The sequence below is a fragment of the Coturnix japonica genome, chromosome 3, assembly GCF_054131305.1.
Source record: "Coturnix japonica strain WE chromosome 3, WE-NBRP24, whole genome shotgun sequence".
NCBI classification, from domain to species: Eukaryota; Metazoa; Chordata; class Aves; order Galliformes; family Phasianidae; genus Coturnix; species Coturnix japonica.
Window position 1 is genome coordinate 29830109 of NC_140665.1, and position 24086 is coordinate 29854194.

The 24086-nt window shown below is 45.0% G+C and overlaps 1 protein-coding gene across 5 annotated transcripts in view; it reads left to right on the forward strand.

Annotated features, from left to right (window-relative positions):
• Window positions 1–24086, forward strand: part of MDGA1 (MAM domain containing glycosylphosphatidylinositol anchor 1) — a 202609-nt gene that overhangs the window by 130323 nt on the left and 48200 nt on the right. For all 5 annotated transcript variants that reach the window (XM_085541223.1, XM_015857816.3, XM_085541222.1 and 2 more), the window contains 2 exons: window positions 2810–3103; window positions 23403–23672. In XM_085541223.1, coding sequence (XP_085397349.1) covers window positions 2810–3103; window positions 23403–23672 — 564 coding nt within the window. The remainder of the gene's footprint in view (window positions 1–2809; window positions 3104–23402; window positions 23673–24086) is intronic.

Here is a 24086-nt window from a genome sequence, read left to right on the forward strand (position 1 = left end):
CACGTTCCACCTCCATCCTACAGTTTTAGAGTAAGACTGTTCAAACAAGGCACCAGATGGTGCAGGAAGAAAAGAGGAAATGGTATTTCACCAAATTTCAGAAGTCCTTTTGCTTAGAAGAGAGTAAAAGGAAAAGAAAGCTGTTCTTTGCTTTCTTTGGCATTCCTTATGAGGAGTATTTTCAAAGCTGTGACCACAAGATTGGTATCATCTGTTATAGCGAATTCTGTGAAAAGCCTTAATGTTTACTGAATTGCAATTTCAGTCTGTCTTGGGCACTCTCTGCAGGACTCCATATGTTATAAATGCCTCCCACCTTTAAAACCAGGGTCAAAATCTCACCCCATGGCTTGGTGAGGATAGCCCTAAGATATAGGCGAGTTTGTGAGTCTCCCTGGGGACTAAAATTCAGGGTCTCAGAGATGCATTTTTGCTTCTGGAAAAGTTGGTAGTTCCAGCTTTATCCCCCAGCACATCCATGTCATCCTGCTGTCTTTCCAGGACCTTGAGAGTATGGCACAAGGCAAGTTAGCTGGTGAGGGCAGCCAGCTGCTCATGGAGTTTGTCCTGAACCTTCATAGGACATTTATTCTCAGTCTCTGGTTGTGTTGCACCCATTATTTGTGCTGGTCCTGATGTTGTTTCTGGATCTTAATTGCTTCAGCACCGCAGCAGAATGCGTTGTTGTATTAATTATGCTGATTCAGGAATCTGTCTCAGCAGAAATGCTGGGACCAGTCTGCTCCCAGTGGGACTTACCTCACATTCACCAGCAGCCTGGAGACTGAACCCTCACCTTGCCATAGACCTGAAAGACACCAATGGCTGGTGCTTCCATTCTGCTAGCAACCCCTTAGTGGAGGTCTTGTGTTGGGTTCACCGCCACTGGGAGTAATTCTTTTTGCCCAAGAGCAGTAGATGTAAAGTGCAGTTGTGTTCAAAGATACAAAAGGTGGGAGGCAGCAAAGAGCTGGAAGACCCTGGATGATCCCACCAAAGAACTGAGCAGCATCTGTTGGCACAGGGCTTGGCCCAGGTTCCCAAAGGAGGTGTCTGCAACAGCTGCTCTGTGCTGGTGGACAGTGAGAGCCAGGCACTCACATGGGTGCTGGTGGAGAAGGTCATCCTGGGGCATTTTGAAGCCTCCCTTCATCAGCTTGGTCCAGCAAAGCCCCTTTTGTGACTCAGGGAGTGAACACCATTGTCCTTGCTGGAGCAGCCCTCCACATAGCATAACCCTACCAACAGCAACCAAACCACATCCAACACATGGTTCCTGCATGAAATTGTGGTGGGTTTTCCTCAGAGCGTAGGATTCGTGCAGAAGAACAGCAGTGGCAGTTCCACACTTCCCAGCAAGAAAGGCCTGAGCTCGCCCATGTGGCTGCTTCTACTGAGTGGCTCTGAGGAGACAGCTTTAATTAAAAATATCTCCACATGCAATTTTCAGCTTTTCCCCATGGAGAAAATTACCTCTCGCCAGGTGAGTGGCTGCTGGCACTGTTGGCGCTGAGAGTGCTGTCGTCCATCGCACTGCGCAGGACAGGGTGTGATGAGGTTCCCCAACCCATGGGAGACTTGCAAATTGAAAATGTGGCTTCCTTGTTGCACTGGGAGGTCACTGCTGAGGGAGACGGGGCTGGAGCCATCCTAAATCTGCTTGAAAGCAGCTGTAGGCTGTAATGTGTGCAAATAGTTTAGCACACCCTTCCTTGCTGGAACTGAATTGAGCTAATATTGGTCAGGCCAGCTTGTTACAGCCTCTGTAGTCCTAAACTTTGCTTTAAATGGAAATGAATTACGTAGCCCTAGTGGTTATAAAATTGTCAATCTGAGTGTCACCATTGTCAGCTGGAAGGGCTGAAAGAGGAGCTTTCAGAAAAGGATTGCTGCCCTTCCAACTCAAATGATTCTATGATTCTATATTTACTTCAGTTGAGCAGTTAACTCTGAAGCCTAATACAAATTAAATGTCAACATTACATGAGTTTTAGCATGAGCTTTCCCTTCCTGGGCTTTTGGTGAGTGTGGGGATATGAACAACAAACTTCCCCCAGAACCTTTTCTCCCTTCAGCTTGAATTTCTTTTGAGCTGTTTGTAAGCAGTTTTGTTTGCTGTCTGAGAGCTGGGTTTTTCTTCAGCATTTCAGTGCCATTAGCTCTAGCTCCAGCTAAGCAGCAGTTCTGCTGTGTGAGCTTGTGATGCACAGGAGTGATATTTGCTGAGACCCCTCACTCTGGAGTGAGCCAGAGATGTCCAGCACCCTGTGAATCTCAATGTAAAGTAAACAAAGACACTCAGCAGGTATGGCTCCTTACTGTGGTTTAGCAGCAAACAGGAGTCCTGGGTATCTGATAAAGCTGGAGGTTTACTAAGCACTAATCCTATAAATCGCTGTTTCTGTCTAACCTCTGTATAAAGACTAGATGTCTTGGCAGAGACATCTTCTATTTCTTGGTCAAAAGTTGGAAGTTCTATTTAGGAAATTTACTGACCAGAAATAGAGAAGTAGATCAAAGAGGCTTTTGCAGTAAGAGGTGGGAGCTGGCAAAATGTTTTGGGAGAGCTGGCTGTTGCCTTTGACACCGGGGTACATTTTTGGAGAAGTTGGAATCTCCCTTGGTACCATGCAGCTCCAGACTCTGTAAGGATGGTTTACATGGGCATGTGTTCCTGTAGGGGTTGCACTGGTATTGTCAGTGTCGAGTTCAGGACTGCTGGTGTGATACAGGCACAAGCATCCTGAGAATGTTTCTTGCTTACTGGAAACCAAGTGTAAAACCAGTCCCTTTTTTATCTCCCTTTTAGTGCCGCCAACCATCAGTGTTCCCAAGGGTCAGTCTGCCATTACTGTCCGGGAGGGCTCCAGGGCTGAGCTGCAGTGTGAGGTTCGAGGGAAGCCTAAGCCACCCATTATATGGTCCCGAGTAGATAAGGAAACCCCCATGCCTTCAGGGACAATGACAGTGGAGACCTATGATGGGAAGCTGCGCCTGGAGAGTGTCAGCCGAGAAATGAGCGGGACCTATAAGTGCCAGACAGCCAGGTACAACGGCTTTAACATCAGACCACGGGAAGCCCTGGTACAGCTCAACGTGCAGTGTGAGTATAACATCTAAATGGAATACCGGTCTGAATGCCTGTGTGAATGCAAGCCTGTGGGTGAACCATCTCTGACATACTGAGTGCTGCTTGCAGGCAGGGCTGGCCTTTCTTACTAGGCTGAGATGACATGTCTCTTTTATCTGGGGACCTTTGAACAGCTTGTATTTAATTGGCCTGGCTGCAAAGACAAGGTTAGAATGCTGTATGGGCAGTGTGTTGCAAGTGGAAGAGAAGGGTGCTGTCTGTATTTGTACACGATATTTTTCCATTTCCCTATCAGTGGACTATTGTAAAACAGCAGCTTTGCAAGATGTGCATTCAGGGCATATTAAAAAGGTTGTGAAATCAGAATTGTTCAGAAGATAGCAAATGAATGTCAGTTCCACCATTTCTACCTCATAACCCTTTCTGCATCTTACTTTCCCCAGCCTGAACCATTTTGCCTGTAAAGCAGCACCAGGCAGACCCTCACAGGGACTGCATAATCCCAAATAGTTTCCATGCAGAGCGTGTGAGCAACAGAAAACTGATTCTTAGCATGTGGTGTATTGAGTGATTTCAGTGACGGGCGGTGTTCCCAGCCCTGCTTTGACCATGATATCTGTGCATAAAGGCGAGCGCTGCCTCACTCCTCCCTGGCTCACTCTGCAGGGAAAGAAGAAGCAGGACTGGAGCAGGTAACACATTGGTGTATTCGAATATTCCCCTTTGAAATCAGTCTGTCCATTTGCAAGCATGTCAGCAACTGAATTATGGGATGGGGATGGGGAAATGCGTGCAGGTTTTCATGAAGTGGAAATGTGTGTGGAGAAGCTTCCTTTGAGCAGGGTGGTTATAGGTGCCTTGATTTAAGCTGTTTTGGAAGGCAAGCTGGAACAAGCATATGGTGCATGGGAGGACACAGCAGGGAGAGTGATCCTCACCCTAGGAATGGATGGAGATACAGCAAAGTCACACTCTGGAGCAAAGAACAATCAGATCTGATTGAGTTCTCAGTTCTTTGCTGGTGTTTGAAAGTGATGCTGTCCCCACTGTACGGCACTGCAGAGGGAGAGGCAGTGCCCAGCCTGGGATGAATTCAGGCTTGATGGGTAGTCCGGAGGAGAGTCACAGCTGTATGTCTTGAGTTAGAGTGGATGGGCACTGCTATCCATGCAACAGATGGCAGGCAGAAGCCTAAAGTTGCTGTGGGGTAGGGCCCGTGGTGTGACTGACCCACAAGAGGGCAAAAATTTGATGAAATTCTGTAAAAAGCATACTCTCCTTATAACTTTCCCTGAAGCCAAGCAGTGTTTTGTTATGATCTAACCTAAGTAACAACAGCATAGTCTATGTGTACTAAACAAACTGTAAAATAAGAAAGTAAGGCAAGAATTGTCCCCATTGCTTTTATATCTCCTTAAAATTGGGGGGGGGGGGGGGAAGCCAACAGCAAACAGCACAGTCCCTGTTTATGCCTCTCATCCTTGTTTGAGCAGCTGGAAATAGGTGGGTGTGGTGGCGGGGCCACAGTGGTTAACTGAAACGTTGCTCTGCAGTGTGAGGAGCTCATTAGTCCGGTCGCTTGCTCTGGAATTCTCATCATGTCAGAAATGGGGATCGTGTGGCTTCTGCAGCCTCCGTGATGAGTGCTTCCCACCTGAGGGCCTGGTTAGGTGATATGCATCCACAAAGCCGCATGCGCCCACCCACGTGTGTGTGTGTGCATGCGGACATGCCTTTCTGTGTGCCTGGGTGAGCTCCTTTTGAACCAGCTCGCTCAAGGGAAGAGTGAATTCTGAGTGATAATGTGGCTGTTTCTCTGATTTGCTCCAAAGCTAAAGTTGCAAAATCAATACAGCAGATCTGATTAGATGTCAGAACCTGTTTCTGTATTTCTTTTTTCTTTTCCTTTTCTCCCCTCACCCTCATGCATATAGTTACATGTATTGTAGCAATCCAGCCCAGAAATAGGCATTGCCAACTGCACTGCAGTATTGGAAAAGAGAGAGCAAGAAGACAAAAAGAACAAGTCAGCTGTCACAAAAAAAAAAAAAAAAAGAGTTCTTATTATTTTTTACATTTTGCAAGCAGAAAAAAGATGTTCTTTTATCTTATGAGCAGTAATTGTCTATCATCAACTCTTTGACAGGCTGGCTAGTCTGCTCCCTGGACTTCTTGGTCTGAACTGTAGGGGGTTGGAAGATTAATAAGTTCATGAAAGTCCTTGCAGCCTCCATACGTCTGTGGTTAGGATCAAGAAATGTTACATACTGGTTAGAGGAAGAGATTGTGCTCTGCGGAACTCCTGGGGATCTAGTTACCACTCAGAGTGACAATTGCTCATCTTTTCCCATTTCTTTAAATCAGGAATAAAACTGCCCCGTCTCTTCAAGGATTTGTGAGGCATAATAAACATAGCATTTCGAAATCTTGGAACAAAAATAGCCATGGAAGGGCAGAGTGCTGTTGTTAATAATATCGATGCTATTGTTAATGCTGTTGTCAAGCCTTTTTCCAGGATTAGGTACTCTCTCAAGAAAATCCTGGCAGAAAAAATGAATCCTCTGCAGAGGTGGGTTTGAATTGAGGGCTGGGTCACTCTGTGCAGATGAGATCAGCGTAACGCTGTAAAACACCCCCTAGACTTGAAAGAGTACAGCTCTCTGTGTATTTTGGATTAGAAAGTATAATTTGAGCCAACACATATGAAAAGAGGAAAGAAAGTCTCCGTGTGGATCAGTGAAAAGGATGCTACCTAGATGCAAATATAGCAAGTACATAATGTAAAAGGAAAAAAGTAATAATAAAAATCTGTGCATTCTGCAAGCCTGGTCAAAATTGTGTTTCTATAAATGACAAAGAGCAGGAGTAATGCAAAGCTCTAGCTATTGCAAGAGCTGGTCTCTGGGACAACTTGCTCTTATTGTGGTGATCATAGAATCATAGAATCACCAAGGCTGGAAAAGACCTAAAAGATCATCCAGTCCAACCATTCATCCATTACCAATAGCTCCCACTAAACCATGTCCCTCAGCACAACATCCAGTCATTTCTTGAACACCCCCAGGTTCAGTGATGCCATCACCTCCCTGGGCAGTCTATTCCAGTGCTTCACTACCCTTTCTGAGAAGTAATGTTTCCTAATGTCCAGCCTGAATGTGTGAAGGTGATGAATTTATGGCTGGACTAGGTGATTTTGGAAGTCTTTTCCTACTTTAATGACTCTGTGATTCTATGATAAGCAGACCTGGCTCTGCCCCCACCTGAAAGGCAGCCAGAATACATCCTGGGGGGCATCTGTTGCCCTTGTTACTTAAAGAAATGTTCAGGTGCAGAGGCCTGAATATTTCTCATCCAAGCCCACATGCTATTGACTCATTTCTCTTTAAAATCCTCCTGAACCCACTGGCAGTGCTATACATTAGGTGAGCAATAGTCAGCATCAGTTCTCCCTGTTACCTATGTAGTAAATGGAAGAACAGGGAGGAGAGGAGGCAGTGATGCTGTCAGTAAGTAAGAGGTATCACTGGACCCACACAACTGGAAATGAAAATGTTTTAAATGGTTTCAGTCAATGTCAGTGCTCTATGCGGGTGCCATACCCGCTCTGAAACATATGCATGAATATTAAGTACTTTATTAAAAGTGCTCTTGAGAAATGCTTCTGACATGGAGATGGTTCTTCAGAGTGGCTGTGATGGGGCTTTGGGCTCCTCAGAGCTCCCTGCATCTCTCCTTGCTTATGTGAAGACAGTCTAAGAGAAATGAGACTGTCCCTGGCCTGTGCTGGCTCATATCTGTGACTGAGTTGGCTTATTCATCTTGCTGCTTGGGCCATGTGAGCTGGAGTATGGAGCCATCTGCTAAGAATTTTAGACTTGGCTGGTTTAATTTGTGAATTTATTAATAGTAGCTGTTTTATTTTTTTTTAATTATGATTTTAATCAGTGAAGCCTAGTCTGACACTCTCCTCCAAGCTGAAGAGTGCAGTTCAGAAGCTATATTGGGAGCAGGAGGTAATTTTTCTACTCTTACAGTGGCTGGGGCTTTCCTGTCCTTCCATTCATGTTCCAGTATTGTTGCGCTACAAGCCACAGGTCTTGTTCATAGGAGAGGGAAAGCTCTGGGATGCTCAGGATGATCTTAAGAATTAACTGAGGTTCTTCTGGAGAAGGTGTGCTAAGTGTGTCATAGCCACAGGCATGACCTCAGCCCACCAGTATGAATGGACACATCCTGACTCTGTCATCTGGTCCCACTTCAATCAAAATCCTCCTTGTTTCCCTTCTAATTTGTTACATCAAGGTTTGTATGACTAAGCTGAAAGCATACATTGTCTCTGTTTTTCTGTCAGCACACTCCTCGTTAAGAGCTGAGAGTTTTGTTCCTGTTTGTCAACACGCTTTCAGCTAGCAGCACTGCGTGGATTGCGTTGCTCTGAGTTTGTGTTTGCGCATACAGCTCTGTCCTCAGTGCTGCAGCATGAGGATTGCTCACTCGGCTGCCCAGTGCCTGGGCTGCTAACAGCTAATTAGAGTTGTCAGTCTAAGGACAGGCTGAAGAAGGAATTCATTTCATTCCGTCATGGCTGTAAACCCAAATGGCCATGGTTCAGAGCACAGTAACAACCACAAAGGATTAGCTGGCCTTGGATTTGTTTTAACAATTACCATCTCTTGTTCCCAGGGCCTGGTAGACAGAGACTGTGACATCACTTACATTGTCCTCAGATTGAATCTTAAGATGGGACTGTATCAAATGCAGCCAAAGAAAGGATGGCTCCTGTTTGTCTAGGACCTGTTGGCCCTACCTTCCTGCCAGCCTCATGGCACTGAAGTGCAGCTAGTCTGACATGCCAAAGGGTGTTTGGCCAAAACTGACTTCTTTGTGACTGCCTTTGTAGTCTTCATGGATCTAAGCCTAAGAGCATTTGGTATACGTGGCTTTGAAGGAAAATAAGTCTTTCACAGAGTAAAGCTGCTATGTGTGTTTTGACCTGCCAGGATTTTTTTTTCCCCTTCAGCACATGGAATTTGTTCCACAGGAACCTGATCTGAACTTGCTGCCTGATGGGGAAGATTCTTGTGTGCTGCCACTCACTGAGATTTTCTTGGGCAGTTTCCCTTGTATCCTGAGAGCTTTTCAGATTCACCTCTTAGATTTAAAATGGTCTGACAGAGCATGTCTGCATGCTGTGATTGCCAGGAGATGTATGAGATCTGAGATGTAAAGCAAAAGGCCCATGCGGTAGGGAGAATTCACTGGAGCGATGGTGTCTGGGGAGCGGATTTAGATGCATGTTGGGTGCAAAACATCATGAGGACTCCATACTGCATTATTTTATCAAGTGAGAGAGATGTCCAAGCTATGCAATTTTGGCAGGAGAGACAAGAGCTGCACACACACATAAAGGATGGCAGACAGCCTTGGTCATCTCTCTTCGGATAATTGCTCACCTACTGTGGCCCTCCCAGGGCTGAATACCACATCTAGTGCTGCTCAAATTCAGATACTCCTTTTAAGATTTTCTTGCTCTGGCAGCTATTTTCCCTTTAAAACCTAGCATTACATTGGCTTGTTAGGTTAAAAAAAATCTCCAAGATCCTCTCCAGTGCTTTGTGCTGGACCTCCTGCAAGGCTGCAAATGTGCATTGCTGGTCTGGGTGTGTCCTTGTCTTTAAGACATGGGAGTGTACATCCCCAAGTGTTTCTTGGTTTTGAGCCCTGTTGTTGATTTTAGGCCATGAGTTAAACCATCTGTATCTGAGATCCCCAAGCTGTTATGTAACTAGTGGTACCCAGACTACATTGAGGCAGCCTGGCTGGTAAGAGCGGATATCTTGCTTCTGCTCTGGTTTGCACAGGCATATAATGCAACTTCCTTCTATGTCAGTGTATTTACTGTCATACATATCTGTAATGTGCTTACCGCCAGTCAAGATTTATCTCTTAGGCTGTACAGCACCATAGGTGTATGGATGAGTTCAGGATATGGGCACTTGGCCAAGGCAGTGAACCAAGAGCTATGAATCCTGAAATGTGGGGGTTAGAGGGATATTCTTTGCCACAGGTGGTAGAGAGGACTGGTACCTGTCTGTGTGAATTGAGCATTGCTGCTACACTTGGAGGATAAAAGTCTTAAATTTGGGGACCTGGACTAGGGTTACAAGAGCTAAGAAGGTGGGAAGGCCTGCTAGCAGTAGTTCTATTTTGCTAGAATATATGTACGCCTGAGCAAAATAGATTTGGTGAGGTGTGTGCTATACTGTGAGCTGTGCGGTACCACTGGCAGCAGGGAGACATGGGGCAAGGGAGGTGGTAGATGGAGTCAGAAAACTGCAATCAGCTCTCACTTTAAGGCTGGGATCAGAAGATGGGGAAGGAAGGAATGTCTCATTCCTATCAAATCCCACCTCTTGGTGACCAGAAAACAAACATATTGAGTACCCAGTAGTGGGGAGGGAGATACCGTGGAGCAGGGCTCACTGGGGGAACGAGGAAGACACTGAGCAGACAAAAAAAGCAACTCATTTTCTTGTAATAACTCTCAGCCTCTGCAAAAGCATCTGAGGCACAGAGGGAGGTGAAAACAGCTGTCCACACTTGCAAGGAAGCATACAGCATCAAACCTAACGCAGAGCCTATGCCAGGGGAGCTGGGAGATGCTGTCCCCAGCCTCTTTGACAGAGAGAAACAACGTGGTGCCATGGCACTGTGCCAGTGGCTTTGCTTTTCTCCCATGATTTTTTGGCCATAAACCACCTCAGGCAGTACCAGCAAGGGTATTATCCGTCACCTCCCTGTGTAGAGCTATTTCCTTCTAACTCACTGGAGGACTGCAGCAGGCACATGGAGAAAATGCACAGAACAGTGATGCCATGTTGAAGGAGAGATGTTGTGCAGGGAAATCCCCCCTGAGACACCCATGGTATGAACAGAAACCATAACAGGAAACTGAGCATCCCAGGGAGGGGTCTAAATTTTAATTAGCTGTGACCATACTGACCCTGAGCTCTGAAACAGCACCAATTACAGTCACTCCTGCAGGGAAACTGTTTGCATGTAAATTACATTGCAGAGGTTCTCAGACTTTCCTGTAGCTTAATAGGTCTTTCTGCCACCAGTTTTGTGCTGGGACACTGAGGGTCACTCAGTGGGAGGCTGAAGGTTCCATTTTTAGGGAGAGTGTAAGACTTTTTGGAGATACCTGTGTGTGTGGGGGGGGGAATTGCTCAGTTACTAGTTTATGCTTTTTCACTTGGTTCTATCTCTGAGAAAGAAACTATATTTTCTTTGAAGCTAGAAAACTGTTTACTCATTGCACAGAGATCGCATTTCCAACATGCACTTCTCACCTTACTTCACATAGTTTCTGATTTCCATCCCTCTTTGCCTCTTTATTGCAAACACAAATAAGCACGCTCCTACCTTACCTCAGCTTTCACTTGTGAGTCAAACTTAATTGGTCTCTAGGACTGAGATAAAACAGTCAGTTTTCTTTTATGAACCCAGTGATGAACCTGTGAAACTCTTGTGGTCCCAGGAACTTACAGACATGGTTAAATTTCCCAGCTGCATGCAGACTTGTTGCATTTTGCATTATTTTGGAGTCCTTGTTTCTGGGGTCATATGCAATCACAGGAAACCATGGAAATTCTTCATTACTGTTGACTGTGAGTAAGCTGACTTCTGAGTGTTCCCTTGCTTGCCAAGCTACAAGGAGATGAATGGGAAGTAGAAGAGACTGAAAATTACTGTTTCTGCGGGGAAGAGGCATCTGGGATAGATCCCTGCTGGTAAAGAAAGAATGGCAATTGAAGGCCAGTCCAGCTGATCCTTTGTAAGCTCTTGATCTGTTGTGACCCATTCTCACGACTGGAAATCTCAGCCATTGCAAATGTGCTGCAACTCTAGGCAAAACTCAGCCATGCATTTGATGGGAGGGATTGGTTGGCATGCCAAAACTTACAGGTTCCTGGCAGTGGCTGAGACTGAGGTCAAGAGAATAGTAAATAATGGTGGCATTTGCACAGAGCAGGGATTTTCCTTACCAAGTGCTGATAGCGAAGAGATATTTTACTGCTCTAATCATAAGCTAGAATGTGGTAGCTCATAACAACTTAATGCAATATAGATGGGCTTAATAGTGCTAGCCCTGCTGGGATTTTCTTAGCAGTTCATATCATATTCATAGAACAGACCCTTCAGCCAATATCTTGCTATGCTGTAAAATGGGGAACTGGGGCTTGAGGGAAAGGGAGCAGTGCTTCATGTAAGGCAGATTGTCAGAAAGAGTATAAAGTGTCTAAAGCCACGTTGGCTGCCAGCTATTGCCTTCTCATTTTCCATGCGCTTCAGTATGGTTTTCAGGAGAATCTGCCTTGTGACCTTGGTGGGCGCAGAGGTGAGACAGTGTCATGGTTTTGTAATTTTTGCTATTGGAATTCCACATCATGACATCATGTGAGCACAGAGAAGAACTACACGTCCCAGAGGACCTCACGGTCAGAGAGGGAAATACGTCATGGAAGTGACGCTGGCACTCCTTAGGTTGTTTCCTCCTTAGGTTGTTGCTGCTTCTCTGTTTGTTTCCTTGAGCCCAGCTCCCATCTCCCTACCCCTTTTTTCCCTTCCCATTTTTGGGGGCTGAGGGGCTCACAAGCCTACTGCCCCCTGTCACAGACATAGATGAACCTAGATAACTCTGTGACAGATGGGCTGGCCTGTAGTTCCCCAGGTGTTCCTTTTCTCCATTTTTAAATATAGGGATTATGTTTTCTCTTTTCCAGTCAATGCAAACTTCCCCAGACTGACACAACTTCTCAAGTATGATGGATAGTGGGTTAGCAACTTAAGTCAACTTAGTCCTTCAGTAAGTTGTTTCCCTCAGGATGTTGTACCAATGAATTTTTACTGCCATGGTTCAGTTGTCATGACTTAATGTAAGCTGGTCTCTTTTCAGTTTCCAGATACAAGCTCTGTTTATGCCTTTGTCTTCTGACATAAAGAGCTATTTGTTATTAGCAGCTTCTTTTTTGTCTAGTCTGAGATACCAGAACCAGTCATCTCTTAGCCTTTTTTTCAGTATGCAGTCCAGTCTTCTCTGCCATTCACCACAATGCGTGTTTTCTAGTCCTTTCATCATTTTTATAGTCCTCTTTTTTTTTTTCAACATTATTCTGGCAGAATGTCACCCCTATTAAACAGATTCTTCAAAATGATCTCATTGATGCAGATACAGCAGTGATGCCCATTTCACAATACTTTCAGTTGTTCTTGACTTAATCATCCAAAGATTTTGACACCTTTGAACTACAGAATTATGCTGAAAGTTGACATCCACTTGGTTGTATTGACTCAGGCTCCTCCTGGAGTCACTGTCTCTTTTTTGACGAGAGTGAAACATTTTCTCTTCAACAGCTTTTTTTTCCCAAGTCTTTGTGTTTTCCAAGGCAAATTGAGCGTTCTTACCTTAAACTCTTTCTATCAAGCAAATCAAGTGGTCCTGTATGAGGCATCTCTCAAATATTGTATTTACTACTATGTATTTTCTGTGCTGGATGGGGCTGTGAGCAACCTGGTCTAGAGGGAGGTGTCCCTGCCTGTAGCAGGGGGTTGGAATTAGATCATCTTAAAAGTCCATTCCAACACAAACCATTCTATGACTCTATGATTTTACATTACCCACAAATATTAGCATCTTATCATGAATAGGTGCTTAAGGATGGTGATTCTGTTACTGCATGTTGAAATGTTGTATTTCTGTGAGAGGGAAGGATGCAAAACCCAAGACATACCCCAGAGATGTGCCAAAATCTGCACACAGCCACCCCAACTGCAAATGGGTGCAAGGTCATTTAGACACCAAAGATGGTTATGTATGATACTGGATATGCAGCCAGATCTGGGGAGTTTGTAATTGATATTCTCTAGCTATGCCAGCCTGCTTGCTGGCTCTTTGACCTTGGTGGTGATGTGAAATAGCTTCAGCATAAGAGGTTCATGTGGAATCTCACTGGGGATGTCTTCCTAGGGAAGTTCTTTCCTTTCACTACAGAGACCTCAATGGTGCGTGCACCAATTTAAAATTTCTTTTTGAACTCTTTCGGTGAATGTGTTTTTAATCTGTTTAATGCGGGCTGCATTCGAATAGTATTACATCTTCAATTAGTCTGTCGTGTGGAAGCAAGCCAGGATCCTTCCAACGCCTGAGGATGTTATGACAAGATAGTTACTTTTCTTGTTGCTTTCTCAAACACTACCCAGTTTTTCTGCCAAGGACCCATAAAACCATATTAATCACCATTCATTTTTTAATTTGTATAGTTGCATCCCACATTCATCTTCCATAAGTTCTTTTTCTGAAATCAGTGAGGAATTGAAAGGTTTATTGCTGTGTTTTGTCTGAGTTTTTCTTTGCTTACATTGACCCAATGGGCTCACATCTGCACTCTTAGAAGGAACACAACCATGGTTGATACAGAAAACTTTTATTTCCTCTGGTGTTTGGAGGTTGCTATTAAATACTTCCTTTCAAAGACTTGGCTAGATATCCTCTTTTCCTATATTTTCCTCCTACCATTTTGGAGGTTTTGCAATCAATTGTTAGTCTGTAGTCCTACCATTTTTGCACAGATGAATTCACACCCGGGTTTGCAGATCCAGCACAGAGAGAAGCCTGTCTTTCCTTTATCTCTGCCTTTAGTCAATAATTTAGCTGCAGATATTCTCAGATTTGAGCCCATGCAGATTCATCTCAGGGCCATATACAGAATTATACCCTTCCTGTGCCCACTACAGTGGGATGGCTCAGCAACCACCATTGAAGCTTGTTTAAAACATCTTTTTCATCTGGTTCTGAAAAGTGCTACTACCTATCACAGGGAGGGTGGAATGAGGAGGATGACATGTTGCAGTGTGTGCTGCCTCCGCTCCTCAGGCAGAAAACTGCAGATGGACCAACTCAGGCTAGGATCCAGTTTAAACTCTTGATGCAATGGATATGAATGAAGATAATGGCCTTAGTGTTTGTGCCCCAGAAAAGCTGGGAATGGGAATGAAGGAAACTGTATGGAATAGATTTCAGGCATGTATCTGTTGGACCAAAATCCACTCTGACCTGAGGGCTCCCAGTTGATCTGCAGAACGTCTTAACTACTATCAAAGTTCTCATCGGTCAACATGAAGAAGTAATTGTGTGAGATATGCACATGCCCACTTTACAGGGATACTGATTCTCCAAATGGTTCCACTAGTGCTGGCCCATAAGAAGCCTGGAAAATCAAATGTCAGAACAGATTTAACCAGAGAGTGGGCTTGCCAGTGAATTTCCTATATAATAAGGGAAGATGAGAAATGCTGGGATGCGTGTGTGCTTCTGCAGTGAGGTTGGTGTGCTGCTGTTCTGAAAACATGGTGGTAACATAAGAGACGACGTGAGGTTTCCAGGAGAGTGAGTCCTCTGTAGCTTGAGCCTTGGCCCTTCTCTGCTTTTGCACTTTGTGCAATAGATGTTTGGCTAACATCAGAAGCAGATCTCTCTGTAGTTCAGCGTCTCTTGCTGTTAATGGTATGAGGTTGTTAAGTATGTATACACCAGGCTCAGCATGTGAAACTTTAAGGCTAAATTATTGAAACAGATGAGAAATAATTCTAAAATGTCAGAGTAGATGGCTTACAGCCCATTTCTCTTAATCTGTTTATGGCTGGGGCCTGGTTGAGGCCCAGAATCTTCCACTGTCCTGCCATTGGTGTTATCCTAGCCTAGAGGCAGAAAGCTGCCTTCACAGAGAAGAAGTTGGATGCAGGAACTTCTGAAATTCACACTTTTAAAGTCATACAGGCAACAGTGTGAAGGACAGAGGGTGAATACAAAGCTCTTAGATGGCAGAGGCTGGTTATTTAGCAGCTGATATTTTGGAGCCAGTCACTGTTCTGAAAGACCCTAGTCATTTCCTCTGATGGACCGCCTGAACTTATCCCCATTTTTCCAGCCTTCATCCTTGATTGATCCGATCAATCTCGATTCATCTGAAGATGATGATGACAGTGATGAACAGGTAACCATCCAAAGAGAGAGACAGAAAAATGCTAATAGTTTAAAATGTTCTTGCCTCTCCTTTCCCTATTCTACCTCTGCTGGCCCTGTGTTTTTAAATTGTGTGCATTTCTTAAGTTCCTCTATGCACCACCCGCCTTGTTATATTAATTCTTGTGGGGAAAATTGCTTTGATATCTGTTGACCTCGGCTGCTTCATCTATGAGACTGAACATCCGACATAAATCTTTTCATTTGAGCATCCTTTCAGCCTCCTTCTTAATGGTTACGTTTTCATTGTCGTCATCTTCCTCAGATGAATCAAGATCAATCAAGGGTGAAGGATGGAAAAATGGGATAATGATGACAGTTAGCGGAGCAGGATATTAAACGACTGGCAGCAGAACTCAGAAGCAGCAGATAGAGAAGTGATGGAGAACTGGGTGTTTTCTGTACGCTGAGTTCTTCCCCCTTGATTCATATTTCCTACCAGGCCTGAAGTCTGAGGAAAAGTCTGGTTTGTGTAAGCAGCTTTTCCACTCTATAGATAAGAACCACTGCATTAACTTCTAGTCTAGCTTTGCCCCATGCATCCTTTATTCTTAATAAGTACACGTAGAAATTTTGAAGTAAACATATTAAGGAGTGCTGGTTAATATTTGATTATCTTAATTGCCTTTGGTGGCCCTTCTTCCTTAGCAGGCTCTTTCTGGCTTGGATCTTTTCCCCATCCAGTTCTGACGCCTGTCACCTTTGCAATTAAAGGACGTCTGATTTTTTAATCAAACTTTTGCTCTTGGCTGTGCTGCCTCTTGCTGTACCTGCCTGTTTTGAAAGCAGCTGTGGAGGGATCTAGCGCTCCCAATTCAGCTTTCAAACTGAAAACAGAAGGTGAGGTAAGGCTTGTAGCCCAACTCTGAGCAGAAGGCTCTGACCACCTGTGGCTCTGACAATCACTGAATTTCTAAAGAAGGAACTCTTCTCCCTTTTGACAGGATTGTCGTTCTCAGGAGCATTTTCTACTGCAGCCTCCCTGCCCCTCACTTTCTAAACGTATGGAGGTGATTGAATTGTTCCAGCAGCTGGTGATGGAATAAGAGCCTGTTGCTACTGGGCTGCTGCTTGGAGCCAGCAGTTACCTCTGCCTGGTAGCTCTTCTCGATGTGGGTAAGATCTTCCCTAAGAGACGAGGGGAAACAGACAATTCCTTGCAGGCAGCTGCATATTCTGGACATGAGCCCTAGCAGTGGCACTAATTGGATGCTGTCTGGAGTCCAAAGATTTATTGCTTGATTTGCTATAGGGAAAGTGCTGTCTGGTGTCTGTTTTGCTTTCCAGAGTAGCTCTGCTGTGGCACAAAGCAGCTCAAGCACAGGAGGTGGCACCTGTCCAACAGCAGGACATGCTGCCCAAGTTTCAGATGCATGACTCAGCTTAGAGATGAACTTATCAAACAAGGCACTGAGAGTTCATGGAGAGGTTCATATAGAGGGAAGGCACTGGACACAGCAGAGATGTGAGGGTTGTGGGCAGCTTAGGCTCCCTGTGCAGCTCTGGTAGGAAGAAGATAATATCAAATAGGGATTCCTAGTCCTGAATTGCCTTCTGGATATGTACCCCACACTTATTGGTTTTGGGGGAGGTGACCTCCATGAAGAGGTGATGTTCACCTTCAGTGCCTCAATGAAGAGCCTGAAGTTAGATGAGATAAATTTGTCCTTTAAAGTCCTGTTCTAGCTAGCTCCAAGTTTACTGTCCTTTTTTCACTATTTCCAATCCTAAGGAATGTGGAAGGCATGTCCTAGAACTATGAACACCACAGATGGTCTGTCTGTTTTTCTTCTATTTTCACTTCCTTACATTCTGGATGGAAGAACAGGGAATGCACTCTGCTGCAATGGGCCAAGCATCTCTGTTTCTAATCACATGCTTTTAAATGGTACCGGTTGCTCTCTGCCCTATTATAGGTCCTCATGCCCTGCTTTTTTTTGCCAGGCACATGAGGAAAGTTAGAGCTGTATATTCAGATTTCTCTTGTACTTTCCTCCTTCCCAAAACCGTTTGTATATGATACCTATGGCATTTAAAATTCTCAGGCAGCGTTTCTGCCCAAAGAAAACGGAAATCTAAGAAGAAACTAAAGCTGTGCTCCTGTCACCTGAAGGGCAGAGGACAGAGAGAATGGGAAAGCTTGTAGATATGTATATGTGTCAAATGCCAACATCATTTGTCATGGACTGCAGAAGAGGAGAATTTGGACAAAATGTCTCTCATTTTGGTTCAGGTTGGGAACTACTGGGGTAGGACAAAGCTGATTACTAGAATGTAACCAGCTATGGGGACAGCTTGCAGTAGGCTTAAGCTGCAGGATGAGGTTAAATGGTAACAAAAACTAGTAACTAACCCCTGACGTAGGAAAAAAAGATGTGAATTTCACATTCTGGAAGAAGAATCTTATTTGGTTCGTTGTGGTTCGTTTTTGCTTCTTTTTCTTTCCCCCCTCTTTAGTTTGTACTGGCAACGAGTTTCTTTATTCCCAGAACTACCCAGTTGAGTAGCTCACCTATGAATTATTGAGTAGTAAGATAACTGGTCTTCTGCCAGAAGTTAATGCATATGGGATGCTTTTGGGGAGAGAGTATCATTGGCTGACTGTTAGTGAATGTTTGCATCTAAACTATTTATATGCTCTTGGGAGCAGGATGTCACTCCCAGCCCAATTTGTTAAACAGAAGCATGTATTAATGGATGCATGCGTATGAGCCGGCATCTCATTATCTTTTAGGAGACAGAAGTATAAACCTGAGTGAAGAGATGGTGGTCTGGCAGTGCTTCAAATGGGAGGACTTCCCTCTTATGGGTATGTGGGTGGGCAGGAGAAAAACAAATCTGGCATAGCTGTCATCCTGCTTCACCATGCTACAACCAGCAAAATCGCGTGTGAGTTAAGACAATATTTTCCAGCATCTCTAAAGTAAAAGACTAGATATGGGTTATGCCATTGGCTGAACAGTAATTGAAGGCAGCTCTGAAACAAATGTGCTCACTGTTTTACCCTCTTTACTTGTTTTGTGAATTACTTTTCTAATTGGGTGGTGTATGGGTTGGGGGAGGGTTAACAGCGTGCATTTCACATACAAAAGTGTATGTGTCCTCTGTACATACACCATCCTTTCCCACTCATCTTTCTTAATTAGGGGAGCACACTGTTTTGAAAGCAAGCACTCAAAGGTAAGTGAGGCATGGGAACGCTTGTCTTTGTAGTGTCTTGTTAGCACAAATTAATTGGGCTGTGAGTCTGAGTAGAGTTCCAGCATGTCTGGGGCAGATCTTTTTTATGGAGACATATATGTGAGACAGAAGGTCTGGAAATTCCCATCCAGGATGGACTTTCTTGAAACTGCTTTACAAAGTGAGCAAGAGAGGTCTCATGTATTAATCATCACAGCTCATCATGCAGGAGAGGAAATTCTTTAGCAAATCCTTCTTTATTAAAACAAGGTGAAGACGAGTTGAGCTAATTGGCTTGGAAAGTTCAGAGAAGAAAGCAGAAAAGATGGCTGTGAATATATTTTGTTTGCTCTTCTTTTAAAACCAGTCAACCAGCGCACAGCTAAGCCTGCTCTGCTCAGAGCTCTGGTCTTCTGGTCCCTCCACCCTCTTCTCTAGCAGAAAATGTACTCGAGGAAATATGTATTGTTTGAAATAACAATACTTGCAAGTTGGCTTTCAAGCATTTTGCAGAAATAAATCTTTTATCTCTTTATACATGAGGACGGTGAAGTGCAAAGACAAAAGGCATAGAAGAAGGAAAGATATTCTGGCTTTTAGCTCAGATTGGTTGAGCAAGCTTTTCTCCATCTCCCCTCTTCTATTTCAGAAAGAAATAGAGGTAACTAAACTTGGAAATGTTAGCTGGATGTTTGTCTTCAAATGGAAAACTGCTTGGTTGGTGCCCAATATGCGTTATTGGGGTATGGATTATGGATGCTATTTTAGAGAACAGAATTGCTCAGCTGTGATTTCACAGCCTTGTGACAAAAGAAGAGCTTCCTTCTTGCTTGGAGGGAGAGCTGTGGTCTCTCTTGGAACTCAATGCATGAAGTTTTATACTTTGTATGAAGGCAGCATTGTGACATATTTAACATCTCTGATTATGGGACAAGGAGTTGGATAAAGAAGGCACCCTCTGCTGTCATCTAGACAACTATGGTATGACTTCAGGAGGGTATCTACCAGAATTTAAATGGATGTTGGATGGAGTTGTATAAATCTCATAAGGCCTTGACACAGTCCCTGCTCATCTCCAGAGAGAAGTTGCTGACTGATATCTTTAGCCACTTAGGATAACAAAATATAGCTAAGGATTGTGACTAAATAGACAGCACAGTCTTTCATACCAGATTTTCTGTATGTCTTTTGCAGTTTTAATCCTGTAAATGAGTGGTCAATTATCAGCTCACACACACACAGGGTGAAGTGAAGCCTATGAGCAGGAGTCCCACTGGTGCTGTAATTGCGTGGCTTGGCTTGAGTTGTTCAGCAGAGTAGGCTGGGAGCTGCAGAAAATAAAGCCACTTGCTAACCTAGCAAGACTTGCTATTGTCACTGCTTGTGTTACGTGCTGCACTTTTTAGATTTAAGTATGACATGTAAATTTTTGTCTAATTGGACTGGTGATGGAAGAGTAGAGATTGTTCGCAGTTCATTGCTGGCAGCCTGGGGTGCTCTGACTTCATCCTTGGTGGAGGAAACACACCCAACATCAGTAGTTGCCTTCTGGAGGTATCTGAGCTTGATGGGAATGAACACCACTCAGCATCACAGGGATCACAGAATAGACCTCCCTGAGCCATGCGTGAGCATGGTGACACCTCAGTGTAACACAGCACAGAGGTTGTGGTCTCTCCAGCAAGTACTTTGGATCTTGTGAGGAAGAACCGTCCTCCCTTCCTCGAGGCTGAAATAAGAGCTAGCTTTTTTAACAAGTATTTGCAGACTTGGCCACTGCCCAACAGCCAATGCTTTTCTCTCTCATCTGACAGGACAGTGCGCTTCAGTTCTAGTTATTCCCAATGAAACCAAGAAAATGAGAGGTTATCGGAGCACAAAGTAACACCCTCTGACACTTCACATTTCTTTGTTGTTCTTCCCTCGCTCCTGCCCTTCATCATTGTGAACACCATGCTAGTTTAGCAGCCGTCAGTGCAGAGCATCTGCTCCGTCTCACAGCAAGGGAGCTGCTTGCAGCCTGGCTTTACTTTAGGGTGCCTGGCATGCTGGAGTAGGTTGCCTGTGTTGGGCTGATTTGATTTGTTCCTAACGAGCAGGTGAATGATTATGTTTTCTTCTGTTGCACAATAATTCTGCTGTGAAGGCTGGCTGCCCCGCCTGTTATCTCACAGCAGCCGCATCTTAACAAGGTTGTTGGAGGAGCCTTGCTCCTTCATCGCTGCCTACAGCAGCAGTGAGCTGCTTTCTTCACCCCCTTCATTGCTCCTCCTGCTGGCTGGCTCTTCAAGTGCTAAACTGAGTGCTGAGAGAAAACAGCAATTGCCTATATTTGTTTGCCTTGTTTTCCGGGGAATCCTGATGCCCTGTGTATACAGAAGGCTGGTTGGTTTTTTACCTTCCCCTTGAAGCACAGCAGCCTGCTTCCTGGAATGTAAATACTGTTTAACAGAGCACTGGAGAGCAGGGAAACATGGGAAGGCTTTTGAGAAGCCTCTGTGCAAGGACCATCCTTTGGAACCAGGGCAAAAACTGAGGCTGATTCTCAAGCATCCCAAAGAGCACTGTGACAGCTTTGTGAGCCAGATACTGCTGTGTGGAGCAGATATCTCCCTTACAGCCTGAGTCCTTTTGTAGGTTTCTCCTTGCAGACGGTCAGAGAGCCAGCTCGTTTAACCAGGCTCTCTTTTGTGCTTAAGCTGGACATGATAAAACACCATTTGTTTATCTGCTAGGATGTGCAGTCTGGATCCTTGCCTTGGTGGTGGGCTTCCCCTTTATGGGTAGCCAGCCTACTCACAGAAGTGTGGGCTCCGCAGCAGGCATTGGAGGCCAGAACTGATCTCTGGCATTGAAATTGCTGTTGACTTTTCTTTCCTACCCTCAGCACTGCCCCTTGCCATGGTGCTGCATCTGTTGTGCTGATAGGATGACCTGCTTCAGCTCTCTCTACTGAGAACTCAGGAGCTTCAGTGCCATCAGCAGAGTTAGTGCTTGTTGGCTGTTACCTAGTGCCAGAGGCGAGAAAATGTAATCAGTGTTTACTGTATAGGCACTTTCAGACATTCCCTTCACAAGGTGATAGCACAGTAGCATAGGTCTTGAGCCTGTCCCTGTGTAAATCAAGTAAATCCCATATCCTAGCTGAGGAAGATGAAATATTCTGCATCCTTGGCTGCCGTGCTGCTTCTGTGACCTCAGGAAGCAATTGGACTGTCTCAGCCCCAGGTCCTCCCACTGTGGGGCTCAGGGCACGTCCTTCTGGGGAGCACTTTGTCCTCTTTCAGACTCTTCCTGCTCTTCTGTCCCAGTTCTGTGCACAGGTGCTGCTCTCCCATTCCCCTCTCTCCCTCTCATGATGTGGATCATTTTGAATACAACCAGAGCTGTTGTTTGGGCTTTTTTTTTAAGCCCTCCTTTCCCTTTTGTTTCCCCCATTTATCTTTTTTCTTTTCTTATTTTTTTTCCTCCCCTCTGTCACCACCAGCTGGCTTTGATTATAATGTGAGACCCCACCATCTTCAATTAAGGAGCAGATGTGACCCAAGAAATGGGATAGCAGCTAGGGATAGAGATGACACATTCATGGCACTAGGTCTAATCAAACAACTTCTCACATAATTCTCACTGTGAGGTGGGAGACGTGTGAGTCAAAGGCAAGTCAGTGCTTGGAGCACCTGCTGAGACACATTGCTAGCAAAACCATCTGTAATGAGCTGACCACGCCACTCAGCACGGCAATGGGAGTTCAGTCAAGGGTTGCTTTTAATCCACTTAAGCGCAGTAAAGGACCCAGAGGCTGAGAGCTGAGAACAGGTATCTAGAAAACAATCAGCTGTTGACCAGGGCTGCCAGGTAGAGGGGGTGTTTCTACGCTCCATGCTCAGAGATTTGACAGTGTTTGTAGAAAGGACGACACTGCATAGCAGAGCTATGGGGTGGCAGTGGTGAGGATGGAGAAATCACTTTTATTACAGAGCTGTAGGAGAGTCTTGTTGGGGTAAGACCAGGGGAGGGGATGCAGTGCAGCAGCCCTCCAGGCACATCTGTGTCTAAGCTGAAGGGATGCTGTGAGACCTGCATGCAGCTATGTCTGTGGCACAGTGCATGCTGCAAGTCTGGGGGCTTGGCTGTGCTTGGCAGATCTGTGGATGCTTAGAAGAGGCAGGTGTTTTTGTAGACAAGTACTGCAAAGAAGTTGTCAGTGAAGAGCAGATCCTTTGAACCGAGAGGTGAGTTGTGACAGTGCTGGAGCTGCTATAAACCTGCTCTCCCTCCTTTCCATTTGGGCTAACAGCTGTTTTGTTTTCAGGAAGCCTACTTCATTTTAGAGAGAGAGCTTCTGGTTATTCCCCCATGTCAGTGTTTTAATTAAGAGTTTATTGCAAGTGAAACGTGTCCGTCAGATATCTGCTGAGACTGAAATCTACTGCTATTGCATTAAATAAGGGGTTGACCTAAGCAATACTAATTCAGATTTTCTCCTTACTTTACCTCAACCATGCCCAAACTATGAGATTCCTATAAATTTTTCTAAGTGCCAAAGAACAAGACTTAACCTCCTTTGCTAAGGAGGTGTCCACATATCACTCTTGTGTTACTGGCAGGGAAGCTGACATGGAGAGAAATGACTCACCTCACAATATCAGGGCTCTGTTGGCAGAGACGAGAATAGGACCGTGGGTCCCTGTAGCCAGTGTCTGATGTATTGTATTGATGTATTTGATGAGAGAAGTGGAGAGAGGCACTCCAACATCCCAGGGTGGTGGAGTCACCATCCCTAGAGGTGTTGAAGAAATGTGTAGATGCAATAAAGGCCACACCTACCCAGTAAATGGGAATGAGGGAGTAGGTGGCTCAAGCCCAGTCAGAAGGAGATGCCTAATGGTTATTGCTGCTTTTTGTTTGGTAGAGTTTGTCTCCTGCTAGATAATAAACATCCTTTCAGAAGCAATAGATCTCTTCAGAGGCAGCACTGTGGTGCCTGTGCTGAGCATCATCAGCTCTTCCTGATGACGTCGCTGTCTGTCTCTGTTTGGTCCCCAGTTCCACCAGTGGTGGAGCCAGCCTTCCAGGATGTGCGCCAGGGCATGGGGCGCAGTGTCACCCTGCGCTGCACCATGCTGAAGGGCAGCCCCATGAAGGTGGCCACCTCCGTCTGGCGCTTCAATGGGACCCTACTGGCACAGCCCCCAGTGGAGCAGCAGGACTACTCAGAGCTAAAAGTGGACAGCGTGAGCCGGGAGACCAGCGGCAGCTACGAGTGCAGCATCTCCAACGATGTGGGGGTCTCTGCTTGCCTCTTCCAGGTGTCTGGTAAGTCACAGAGCACACAGCGCAGTGAGCTGTTAGATGGTGTGATGGCACTGGGTTCAAATGGGATGGTTTCTGTAAGCTAGCAGGACATCTTTCTCTATCATCCAGGCAGCCATATGGAGTGGGGACAGTTAGTGCAGCCTCTGCTGTATTTTAGCAGTATTTAGACACTTGTCTGAAAGATGTAGGACTAAAACTCAAGGCTGTCATAAGCTTTCTAGCTTGGTCAAAGTATATTGTAGGTAAGTACTGACCAAAGGGGATAGAAAGGCTCTACATATCCCAGCAGTCTCCATAAACATCCATCTTTTCCCTTTGAAACAAACCAACCAACCACACTATATATCCCTATGCCTTCCCTATGTCTCTAGGCAGACTTTGTATTATGATGCCTGAAAAGATAAACATAGTTTG